Source organism: Chenopodium quinoa, unplaced genomic scaffold (assembly GCF_001683475.1).
Source record: "Chenopodium quinoa cultivar QQ74 unplaced genomic scaffold, ASM168347v1, whole genome shotgun sequence".
Lineage (NCBI taxonomy): Eukaryota > Viridiplantae > Streptophyta > Magnoliopsida > Caryophyllales > Amaranthaceae > Chenopodium > Chenopodium quinoa.
The window spans coordinates 223,315-236,125 of record NW_018743448.1 but is presented as its reverse complement, the minus strand read 5'-3'; the positions used below and the strand labels follow the sequence as shown (position 1 = coordinate 236,125).

At 36.1% G+C, this 12,811-nt stretch overlaps 2 protein-coding genes across 3 annotated transcripts; one reads left to right on the top strand and one right to left on the bottom strand.

Moving 5' to 3' along the window:
* Window positions 1-212: 212 nt before the first annotated feature.
* On the top strand, window positions 213-7,319 carry LOC110739224 (sm-like protein LSM4). The gene is made up of 8 exons (XM_021919680.1): window positions 213-423; window positions 555-597; window positions 704-745; window positions 898-996; window positions 1,078-1,155; window positions 6,352-6,388; window positions 6,521-6,676; window positions 6,899-7,319. Exons 2-8 carry the CDS (start codon window positions 595-597, stop codon window positions 6,916-6,918), a joined length of 435 nt encoding a protein of 144 aa, XP_021775372.1. The 5' UTR covers window positions 213-423; window positions 555-594; the 3' UTR covers window positions 6,919-7,319.
* Window positions 7,320-8,433: 1,114 nt separating this feature from the next.
* Window positions 8,434-12,811, bottom strand: LOC110739223 (WD repeat-containing protein 89 homolog). 2 transcript variants are annotated; one of them, XM_021919679.1, is made up of 8 exons: window positions 12,549-12,811; window positions 12,246-12,448; window positions 11,954-12,046; window positions 10,507-10,581; window positions 10,224-10,334; window positions 10,014-10,105; window positions 9,190-9,274; window positions 8,434-9,106 (listed from the first exon to the last, which is right to left on the bottom strand). In XM_021919679.1, exons 1-8 carry the CDS (start codon window positions 12,574-12,576, stop codon window positions 8,747-8,749), a joined length of 1,047 nt encoding a protein of 348 aa, XP_021775371.1. In that variant the 5' UTR covers window positions 12,577-12,811; the 3' UTR covers window positions 8,434-8,746. The 2 variants fall into 2 exon arrangements, with proteins under 2 accessions (XP_021775371.1, XP_021775370.1); XM_021919678.1 differs by having other exon boundaries at window positions 12,246-12,453; window positions 12,549-12,807.

Below are 12,811 nucleotides of genomic sequence, written 5' to 3'. Positions count from 1 at the left end.
CGGATGGGGGCAGGTGTTTAAAAGGTTGGAGAATTAATTTTTTTAACTACATCTAACGAAAATAAGCCACGTGTCACTAATAACCGGTCAAATTGGTTAAAAATATGTTTGAAACCGTTTTGCGAAAGACCCCAATACCAGGATCGCTCTAAGTTAATCGATAGTATAAACCTTTTAAAGTTGGGACTGTCGGGGTTAATTTTTCTCAATACGATTTAATAATAATTTACAACCCCTAAATACAAACCCTAAAATATGTTGAATTTGGAAAATTGAAGTACTAAGTAAGAAGTACTCCCTCGGAATTCGAGTACAAAGCCGCGCCTTTCCTCCCTTCCTCACTATTATTTCCCCAAATTCAGGATTCGATTGATTTAGGGCACACTCAAACTTTCCCAGAAGTTGAACTCTATCACTTTCTAGGTATTAATCGCTTTCTTATATTCTTTCATTGCTTAATTCTTTCAAATTCTAGTTAATTGTATCTTTGAATCCACAATTCGCTCCCTAAAATTTAATTGAATTTCAATTTTTGTTCTTGGTAATTGTTGCAGTTCTTTGCTCTTTGATCGATTTATCTAATTCTAGTTGACAATGGTAATTTATCTCTCTCTTTAATGTTTGTTGATTATCTTATTATTATGATTTATATTACTTATATATATATTTTTAAATAATTCAATTTTATGCTTGAAAATTTCAGCTTCCTCTATCATTATTGAAGACTGCGCAAGGCCACCCTATGGTTAGAACGCTTAATACTTTTTTTTTTTTTGGTTAAATTTTAGTTTTTTTAACTTAATTTTGAATTTTTATGTGAATTTTGGGATATACCCAAAATTGAATCAATTTTATTTATTTTTTTATTTTTTTTATTTTTTTTTTAATAATCAACAGTTGGTGGAATTGAAGAATGGGGAGACATATAATGGGCATTTGGTTAATTGTGATACATGGATGAATATTCATCTTCGTGAAGTCATCTGTACCTCTAAGGTAATTTATTCTGCCTGTTGATTGATTAGTTTACTCAAATTTTCGGCTGTGAAATATGACTTCTTTTTACTTGAATTGTAGGATGGAGATAGGTTTTGGAGAATGCCTGAATGTTACATCCGAGGGAATACTATCAAGTATTTACGAGTGCCTGATGAGGTAATGTTTCGATTCAATTTCATTGGAGAGAGTTGCGTATGTTATATAGTGCTTATTAAAGCATATTGATTTGTTAGGATCCTGCCTGTCGCCCTCCTTTCTTTCGTTTTTGTTGGGTTATGGGGAAGGTGTTTGAATTGTGTAGTCTATAGTATAGAGGGCATATCTATTGACGAGCGGTTTGGGACTTAAGAAGTCCTAGAAGCACGTTTTTTTTAGTCCGCAATGATAAGACCTAAGGGTATTTTAAAATTTGATACTCATGTTGGATCTAAACTTCCAATGATGCAACAACTTCACAATCACTGTAATGGTACCTGTCTCCTAATTTAGAATCTTATAGGATGGAATTACGAGTTTTAGAGGTTTCTTTATCCTTTGAGGGGCTCTCTTATTCTAGTGTGGGTTCTTTTTAGTACTCTTGTTTTCACATTAAAGCAAATACATTAAACCAGACCTTTTAATATGTTCAATATTATCTTGAACTCTAATTATGGTGAAGGATACAATTTTTTTGTATTCTGATTAGACATCAACTGTAAAATCATACTCATCTTCCTCCATGCCTATTTTAAATTCTTAGTGACATTTCTTCTATTGTAAAGGATGTATCTTTTATTAGATTTGTGTACTATTTTAAGATAATATATTACACGACCGTATATTCTGATCTATATTTTCTTGAACTCTGATGAGGGTGATACTGTTATTCCATTTAAGTTACACTTGAAGTTAATATAGAATTAGAAAGACACTAACTTAGTTGCTTAGGAATTAAATATGTTTTAAATGGTCGAACTGGATGCAAATCTTGCATCCCATTTGGTGAATTGGGGCCTTCAAAAAACTTCAGATGTCATATCTCTCCCCTACATGGAGATTTGCCACCATATAGCAGTGGAATGAGCATTAGAAACTGTGGAATCTTGTTTCAGTTCCCAACTTCTGTTCTAAAAATATTTTAAAATCTACTATGACAACCTCTTATGAGAAGAACACATCTACTATGTTAATTGTTTGTTTGCTTCCATTTGTTATACCCCCCTCTCTAAAAAATAAAGAAAAAGAAGAGAGAGAGAGAGAGTGGTAAGTGTCTGCTCCTTGGGATCTGGCTGTGTTGTAATCAGCAATTGAATCTTTACTTCCTCACACTGTTGTACTTAGCTGTCTAGCAAGCTGTGTTTTGTTATTCACAAGGAAAATTTCACTTTTGCTACTACCAAAACACATGCATTTCACTTTTGCTACCCCTTTAAAATTTATTTTTATTTTACTATCACCTAAAAGCACATTTGTTAATATTTGCTACCAGTTAACGGAAATCTGTTAAGGTTTCGTTAAGTTTATTCAAAAAAATAAAATAAAAATAAAAATAAAATGTTTTAAAAAAAAAAACCGAGTCACCACCTTCAACCCGTCAGCCACCCTTCCCCCTCCCTTTCCTCCACCTACGCATCCCACCATCTTCAATTGCCAGCTAGCCCCCTCCCGTCAGCCACCCTCCCCCCTCCCCCCGGCCGGCGCCGGAGACTCCAATCCCCCTCCCTTTCCTCCACCTACACAGCCCACCCCCCTCCCTTATCCCCTTCTCGCTGCCCCAACCCCCACCCCGAAACCGGAAAACAGCCCTCCCTCCCCATCCCCCCCACCGGAATCGGTCCCCCTCCCCTTCCCTCACCCTGAATCGATCCTCTTCCTCTTCCTCTTCCCCTTCCCCCACCCAAAATAGCCACCCCTAATCCTTAAACACCAGCCGACACCACCATAAACGAAACCCTAAATCCCGTTTAGGCTGGTTTCGGGCTGGTGGTTTAGGGTTAGAGGTGCCGGTTTTTGGTGCTGGGGAGTAGGGCGACTTGTTCGAAGGGAGGAGCAGCAGCAGTAGCGGCGCATTGTGGTGGGGGAATGGGGAGGGGGGTGGTTTCCGGTTCGGGGTGGGGTCGGGGTAGCAAGAAGGGGAAAAAGGAGGGGGTGGGCTGCGTTGGTAAGAGAAAGGGAGTGGGGCAGGGTCGTCAGCACCGGCCAAAGCTTTGGGCGCCGGCCGCCGGCAGGGCGGGGGTGGCTGATGGGGAGGGGACTGGGTTATTGTTTAATTTTTTTTTTTTTGGTTGTTGGGTTTTTTATTATATTTTTTTCTTGGTGGCTGACGGGGAGGCAGTTAGGGTGGCTGAGGAGGGAGGGGTGGCCGGAAGGTGACATTGAGGGTGGCAGGATCTCACTAACGGAAATAGTAACTGAAAGTGTTAAGTGGTAGCAAATTTTAACAAAGGTGTTTTTGTGTGGTAGTAAAATAAAAATAAATTTTAAAGGGGTAGCAAAAGTGAAATGCATGTGTTTTGGTGGTAGCAAAAGTGAAATTTTCCTATTCACAATGTAAGTGAAAGGCACTTTTTCTTAGAAGGTTGTATGTGGACACCAAATGTAGAAAAGAGGTGTGTTTTTTGGGTTTCCATTAACATCAAAGACACTCCTGTCAAATTCTCAACAAAAGGAAGCCCGGTTGATTCATTTGTGACAAAAGAGGAATGGTAGTAAATAAATAATTTTCCATTGTTATCTTCATAGTAGTCCAATCAGTATGAGATTTAGATCCCACATATCTCCACTCACTGAAGTAATACCATGAGAACATCTATATGTTTTAATATGCTTTTCAACAATCTCAATTTTCAGTGTTTGCCTCCTACTTCTTCTCGTAGAGCATTCTTAGATTGGAAGTAATGAAATTAAGGGGGTAATAGCTAATAGGAGACATAATGAAAGGAATGAAATCGATGGAGGTGAGGTGAGGTATTGATGGAGTTAGGAAGAGGCCCGGGGGGGGGGGGGTTGGCAAATTATTGCTTTTATATAAGGAGTCATAAGCCTTGGTACAACCCAATATTGTGCCCTCCATATATATTTTTTAAATTCTATACAAAGTATTTACATTCTGGTGATTTGCACCAGAATTGTTTGGAGCTAGTCTTTAAATGGAAATGTGTCACAAAATATATTTACACCCTTTACAAAAAGAAAATGGTAGGTTGCAAGATGACTTTACAAAATGTGGTCGTATTGTTAAAGTGGAATTTATAGTGAGGGATTTTGCCACTTTGATATACACTTTGGTATAAATAAGAATATTTCAGAATTTTGGTGACAGATATTGTACTTTCTCTGACATCCTCCTTCCAATATTAAGTTCCTAGTAGATTTTGGTGCAATGGTAAATTAGTAATTGTTGATTACAAATCAAACACATATAATGGTTAAGAGAAAATAAAAAGAGAGTGAGTTTAAGGATGGATACTAAATAACTGTATTTAGATTTTAGATTTTTGATTTTACTGTCAGGGGAAGAGGGATTATTTGGGAACAAGGGACTTAATAGTGGGATAAAGGACTCACGGGAATGCAATAAAAAAGAGTTTCTTGTCAAAATGGGATAAGATTTTTGGCTATCCCATTGGAAAACATTGCATATGATTTCAACCCTTCACTCTATTTTAGTACACATTTTTCATTTTCTTCTTTTTCTCTTTGAATAATTGAAAAAAATTTCTATTCACCAAGAAAAAATTTAACTCACTAATTTGCTTTTGTCAACAATCCTTGTTTTATTTCACTTTTGTTCTACTCTGAGTGGAGATCGCATATTGACACTCACACACATGGAAAAGATGGGGGAAGATAGTGAGTTTAGTTAAGACGAATTAGCCAATTAAGAAAGGTAGAGCTCAACTTTCTTGACAATGGAAGTTGGGAAGAAAAGGGGTGGATATGAGTGCGGAAGGAAAGTGGGAAAAATAAAGACTGTAAGGTAAGCATAAGACCTTTTGATGGATGACCAATTTGTAGGGTAATTAGACTAGAAGTCTTGTTTTTGTAGTATCAGAATGTTTGGGGTGTTTTTTTTATTTTTTTAATTTTTTTTTAAAAAAAATTCTTTTAATGTTAAAAAATCAAAGACCTCTTTTTTTTAATAGTTGGCCTTTGAGTTTTTTGATAGGCTAAGGAAAAGTTTTATGAGAAGAAAAAGTACTGAATAAGGATTAAGGACCATGTGGTGATTTGTTTGAAATTCCAAAGGATTCTAATCTAGGATGAAGACAATAAGGAAAGGGAGGGAAGATACATAGATATTTTTTTCCCTGATGGAAATCAAGTGGGTGTTACCGGCAAGAGGAATCTCTACTGAAGATCCAGAAATCAATTGATGATATATGCTTAGAATTCTGAAATTGCAAGTCCAGAAGGTATTAAAGAAAATGAATCTTAAGAAAGTTCTTGTATTAGATGGTAAGTTGGTTTTGATTGGGTAAAAAACTTGTTAAGCACAATACCACGAGTTTGGAAGAAGAGCTTACTAGCACCAATTAAAAGAACAAAGAGGATGCTGAAGACTGGTTAAAGAGGGATAAAGCTCATTATTGATTAAGGAAATGTAGAAGCATTTAAGATAACCAATTTGGGTTCCCAAGGTAGTCTATCATTGATGCTGGTATGATGGAGTACTATAAAACAAATAGGATTTGCAGATGTGATAAGGAAATTAGAAGATGTGTTGGTCAGGGAAGTAGAGAGTTGGGAAGTCTTTTTTTTTTTGGGGTGGGGTGGGGGGGGGGGGGGAGTTGTGCCTGATCAGCCAATGGGGTTTTTGGGCTCAACTGATTCAAGGGGAGGTTAAGGTGAACGACTGAAAAATAATTGAAGCAAATACTTTGAAATATAGAGGAGATGATTTCGTTTGTTGTGTACCTCCAATTAGATGGCCCTTATATAGTTATATGTTACAAATCTTACAATGCTTCTGTATTAGTGACTTAACTTCATAATTACTCTTGCTTTCTGCTTCGATTATATTGAAGTAGCTCCATTTATAGTTGAACAACATATTAACCTCCTATATTTGTTTTTAGTTGACACGTTTTTACTTGGGCACTATTTACACTCACCATGTTATGTAATTTGCACATTGTAAGAAATTAAGTCATGTGCGGTTTTGTTAGATTCATCTCAATTTATGATTTCAAAATATCAAACTTTTTATAAATTTTGCTAAACGATAATCAAAGATATTAATGGTTGAAGTTATTTATTGGCAAACGTGAATAAAGAAATGTGTCAACTAAAAACAAACGGAGGAAGTACCTTTTTGCGGAATCTTGTGTTCGATGAGTTGTCTAATTTACTTGTGGTGCTTTTGCTTTTCAGGTCATTGATAAAGTCCAGGAGGAGAAGAGCCGCACAGGTATTATTCTGTTATATTTTAATTGTAATAGGCTACACAATTTTATTATTTAATTGCAAATTGAAAATTTTACGAATTAGTGAATAATCTTCCTTTGCAATGGTTCTTAATTCATGCATTTACTCTTTCCAGATAGGAAGCCTCCTGGTGTAGGGCGTGGGAGAGGAAGAGGTAGAGAAGATGGTCCTGGCCGGCAGTTAAAAGGCATTGGACGCGGTATGGATGATGGAGGTAAAGGTGCTGGAGGCAGAGGTCGGGGTGGTCCTGGTGGGAAGCCTGGTGGGAAAGGTATGATTTGGTTCTTTTTTAATTCTTTAAGAATCTAGTTTCCAATTAGAAGAAGTTTAAGCCCTTGGAAAATGTTACAGCGTATTTAGTTTGTTGGTATACAATACTGATCCAAGTTTATAGAAGTCACCTCCCCCAGCCCAATGTTATATATTTTAAGAATGGTGCGTGCCACTTGGGTTTGAAAAGTCTAATTTAGATCATCCTTTTGTTTTGTGGCAGTTGGAGGCCGTGGTAGATGAAATGCAGCTGGGTTTTGTGCTGAGCTACTTGTTGCGGTGGTGTTTTGCTGGTTTTGATGCATTAGCCACCGTTTTTGGAATTAAGCTCGTTTTGTCAAAACAGGGTAATCAGTGTGTGCAAGGTGGTGATTAGAAATATTGAGTTTGTGGATTCTACTAGTATGATAATGTAATGTATCTTTCCGTAGGTTGTATAACAGTTTGAGTTGCCCCTTAATTTTCTGTGGTTGAATTGTCATTTTGATTCACTTAGTGTTCAACCTGGTCATTGTGATTTGTGAAGGCCGAAAGCCAGTGATATATCTACAGCACTTGGTAGGCATAGTTCTTTGGTTGTTGGTGGCGAATAGCAAACATAGTCATCATTTATAAAAACTAATTTCATTTGAGTTTATACTGCATAATTGATTATCAAAATTAATCTCTTGGATAGTTTTTTATGGGCCAAGAGCTTGTTCTGGTTTATTATTCAGGCATATGTTTCAGTAAAGGCCATCTATTAACACTCGTAATTATTCCTGCTTTTTAAAATTGGTAGGTGTACAAAATTAAAATATATATTTTTTTATTTATTTATTTTCAGTAACAAATACTATTTACTAAAGGCAAATAGGCAATATCAAGGGCATCATATATATATATAAATATATTTTTATTTTTTTTTTTAAATTAAGGTAAGATGAAATACCCTACTTAACTAGGGAACATATGTTTTAGCAAAACTTAACCTCAATTACTTTTTTGTATACAGGTTAATCACTCAATTTTAAACCTCTTTCTACAATCTCCTTAACCAAGTTTCAGGTTTTTCTCATCTCCAATTCTCCATTCCTTCAACATACGTGCATCAAATTCAAGTGCCTGTTTGGTTGTAGTTCTTGTTTCTTGAACTGAGAGAATCAAGAATCGGTTTCCTGTTGGAGTCACTCGGGTGAGGTAGCTGAGAAGTAACTTTACATCATCGACTTCCCACCAAAAATAGGGTTCAGACTTTTTAAGAGAAATTAGATCTTAAAATGTTACCGTCACTAAAAAAAAATGAATGAGCACTAGCCCCAGTGTGCATGCAATTTTTCTTTATCTTGGTTCAATGAACGCTGATAGTCTGATACTTTCCTCGAAAATGGACATACATTGGGAGTAAATGCAGAAGAAGACCATTCTTTCTCACAAATTCTCAAAAAGACGGGTGCACATTAGTATTGTAAAACGGATTAAACTTATATTAAAAGAACTTAAAGTTACCCTTTTTATACAGCAAAAGTTATTATTTTTCTGTTAATAAATTTTAACTTACAAAAAACTTATAATTTATTAAATTAATCGTATTAGTCTTCATATCATGTAATCACGCATCTATAAGAAATTACACATTAAAATAAAATTCAAACCAACAAAAAATTAAAAGTTACCCTAAATGGTAAAAGTTACCATAAAAATAGTTAAAATTACGCTCAAACTGACCGTTTTACAATAAAATTAATATACACCCCTTGTACACAAGACTTATTCTTCTTTCTTTAAAACCATTAATCTATTTTCCACAGAGGTCCTTGTATATTCGTGAATGTAACTTTGTAAGTAGCCTGATCTGCATATGTAGAGTTTTACTTATATCTTGAAACTTTCGAAATAGAATAACAAATTTCACTAAACAAAAATTGTAACCCTAATAAGATAAAGAATTAAGATAACATATTATGTTCCAAACAATATGAAACACACCTGGTGGATTAAAGGTCACCACTGGCAAATGAATAAATATAGGAGCGCATTAACCCGGTTAAGACATACAAAAGAGCGGAAAACATATCAGTTGAACCAATCGCTAATAGGGTTGATGCCTAGATTTTTTGCGAGTCTTACTTGGCTTCACTGCCAGGGAGCTTGATATCCATGCGCGGTTCAAATCAGAAGTCGCATCAGACATCCAACAACATAATCGACCATCCTCGCCACCTGTCCACCCAAATATACCACTGTTTGATGACTGTCCGGGCAAGCCAGGGGCAGGCAAGATGCTCCTGACAATGCCAGCATGGCCACCCTCGAGAATAGCTTCAGGGGAAGACATAGCTCGCCCATTGTAGTTTACAGGAAAGTAGGCAATGGTGCCCGAATTTGTGCCTCCAATCACCCATAAGCGATCATCTTCTGATGAGCAATGGCAATCAATAAAATAATCAACCTGCAGGCATCACAATATTTCCCAGAGGCATAAATATGGGCCAGATCAAAAAGAACGTGTAGATTTAAGCTAAGCATCATTACATGATCCTGAACCCAGCTCTCAGAGGTCAATGAACGAGCTTCCTGGAAGTCAGCTACAACCTTTTCCTCTTTCCAGTCCCAGACGCTGCAGTTGATGCCAAATTACACGCACATATGAGGACAATTTAGACTAAAGCAGAGAAGGGATGTATATTGTAACCAACAAGAGTGAATTCAGATAATAGCTGAATTGCTACCATAGTACTGCAATACAGTCATTCAGTTTTCTATAACTAATACATGTACAATATACGTATACATCCTTGTCCACTATTCCCTCTAGAAATAATCGATTTCATTAGTAAAAGATTGCTTAGAAAAACAGTCCAAGCATTAATCATATATCATATGTTGGCTTAATTGCACAAAATGTTACTCTGTACTGTCCATATTATTAAAAACAGGGAATATTCCAACAGTTTCTTGGAATCATCCCTGTTTACTTTATACACTGTTTTCAATGCACACGTTTGAGGATTATTATATGTATTCTTTACATATGTATTATAAAAATTTAATACTTTGAAACTAAACATTGAGACGAATAAAGTAACCAGACATGACTAATTTTTCTTAAACATAGATTTCTACTCATAGTCAAAGTTTCTCTCTTCTCAAATGAAACATTACAAGTTTACAACTATAAACAACTCAAGAAAAGGAGTAATATTTAGGGATGTTTTTTATAAAATAAAATGATACATCTTCTGTATTTAAGATTAGTATCATCAATCTTACTTCCTAAGAAGCCCATCAAAGAGCTACAAACAATGGTGCAGAAGGATGATAGACAACCAGGAAAGCAAATCACCTGTCAATAATACCTTAAGGTTTCAATATGAGTCAGACACCAAAGCTTTTCATGGTCTTGCCCAAAAAACCCAATTTTTCCAATTGATGTACCCACATTCATCACCTACAAATATAAAGGAGAAAATCTCATCTCAGCAAGGGTAAATAATTAGACATCCAAAATGTTCTGTATTTAGGCTTGTAGCAGAGTGAATAGAAAATAGACTAGCGCCCAGACTTACAGAATATAGATGGTCATCATCATTTATGTCTCCAGAAGTATCAAATAGGCACATCAAACCGTCAACAGAGGCTGAAAGAAGCTTGTTTTGAGTACCAGGAACAAAACGGACCTGTTAAAAATCAACATGCTCAGCAACAACCAAGGTCCAAAGAAAAAGAATATACAAATATTCATTTTATTTTCCTTTTGGGTGTGAGGGCATGGACTTATGGATTACTAGAAAATGGGTACAGAATACAAGAGAAATTACAATTTACCAAACACAGAGATACATCTACTACCTGAGTCACATCTTCCACATGAGATTCTTCCAAACAAGCAACTTGCTTTTTATTCCTCCAATCCCAGATAAGTATCTGCATGAATTTACAAGTGAGATGATGTCTAATCAGTTGATTGCAGGAACTGGCGCAGAGGTCATTGTGAAAGCAGTGTCACCAATATCTTTTATAGTGATGAAGTTAACTTGCAAAGTAGACCTGAACAAATTGAGGCTATATCTCTTGATGTATCCCATAAAGATACATGTGCATCATTACAACGGACGTTTGGTATGGTGTCCTCAAGAAAGGCTGTGAATGATTAAAAGGGGTATTTTCTATGGGGCTAAACCATATGCCTGGAATGGGGTTATATTTTTGTGCCTGCAGTTTTTACTCTCCATTATATTTTTGTAATTTTTCAATCCTCAAAGCTTTGACTTTCTCATCAGTGTCCCAAAATCCCAATCATTCCTCCTATCACCACCGCTCTTATCTCCCTGTCATCATCGTTCTCTCACCGCTGCCACTCTTCTCACACCAAGTCACCATCACCGTCATTCTCTTGTCACCGCTATTTTTTTCTCACACCACCCTCATTCTTCTTTCATCACCATTAGTTCAAGAGTTTATAATGGCTTTTTGGTGGTCAAACTTGACCATCACAGTTCCATCTAGAACTTTAGTGATCAAAATCCACCATTTAAAGCCAAATTTTGTGCTTCAATGGTGGTTTAGTCTCTGTCACTCTCTTTCTCTTCTCATTTTGTTGGGGTCGTCAATAGAGGTGGTGGAGGTGGTCGAAGAATGTTTCCGAGCTGGTGGTGTGGTGTGGAGTTTGGGTCGGTATTAATCAGCTACATGTCAAACCACAAACTTAAATTACCCTTTACTCATAAGTCAATTACTGAATAATAGTTCACTTTGTAATTAATATCTACCCCTTAATAATTATACCTTATTCAGATAAGCCCTTAAAGGTACAAATTCATTCTCTAGTCCAGTATCTTCATGGAAACATGTAACGGAAATACAATCAATGGCAAAAAATAAAATTAAAAAAAATAATGATAATAAAATAAAACCTCCTCTTTTTCAGAGCACACAGCACAACATTTTTTATCATGAACCACAATACTATATCCAGAAGCTGATCCCAATATTCTATAAATCTCAACATATCATGGACACATTACTTGTTCATGAAACATTATATCCAACTGTTAAAACATCTCACAATCCAAAGATAATGTGTTCGGTCAAGATATGAGTCCAATGCAAATCACAATCCTTCAAGAATACAGAAAGCAATGCTAGCTACCCAAAATACCCAACTACCAAGACCAAGGTCGACAGATAATACTACAACCATATCACGACGTCCCAACTAAACAACACATATATGCTACAATTGTAAACGTATGATCAACATCATAAAATTTTAAAAAAGGAGCACTTCCATACATGCCTGACTTTTACATCCCCCAGCAAGAAGATTATTTACTCCACCGTACGAAAAACTAAAAACCTCCTGAGATGGACCGGCATTAATCAAAGACACCTGCATAAAAACACATTATTTATAATTATAAAGAGTTAATAATTTGAAAAAAAATATACATTGAAAATACCCCCAACTATATTTTACACACTACTCCGTAACATTTATCCGATTATTGCAATTATTAAAGAAAGGAGGACTATTTATAATTAGTTGAATTAAACGGAAAATAAAACACCAATTTCTAAGCAAAATTTACCTGTTGAAGATTTCTAGTATCCCAAGCTCGAATTGTGGCATCAGACGAGCACGAAAGCAAAAGATGCGGCGACGAAGAATCGGCGAAAGCGATTTCATTGATAGTAGAAGTGTGACCTCGACACTCTCCAATATACTGCCCTGTTGTTGGCGAGTAAAGCTTCACCAAATCATTCGACAACGAAACCGCCATAGCCGACCAATCTTCCCTTAACATCACAAAATCAAACAATATAGAATGATGAAATTGAATTTCTGAACAAATTGAAAACCTAAATTGAAATTTGCAGCAGAAAAAGAGTACCTGGAAGTAATTTGGAAGACGTAATCATCACCGAAGTTGGTTTGGATGGAATTTTTGAGGCCAAATCGTTTTAATGGGGTTGAGTTTGAATTGGATAGTGGTTGTTGTTCGACTTCGACCTCCATTTCTGTTGCTGCCATTTTGGTGTTTGCTTCGAGCTTTGTAACAATGGCGGGGAGTGGCGGTTGATTATGCTAGGGTTGGTTTTTAATTCAATTTAGGGTTCAAGCTTTTAACGTTATTTTAGTTATTAGCCTTACGAG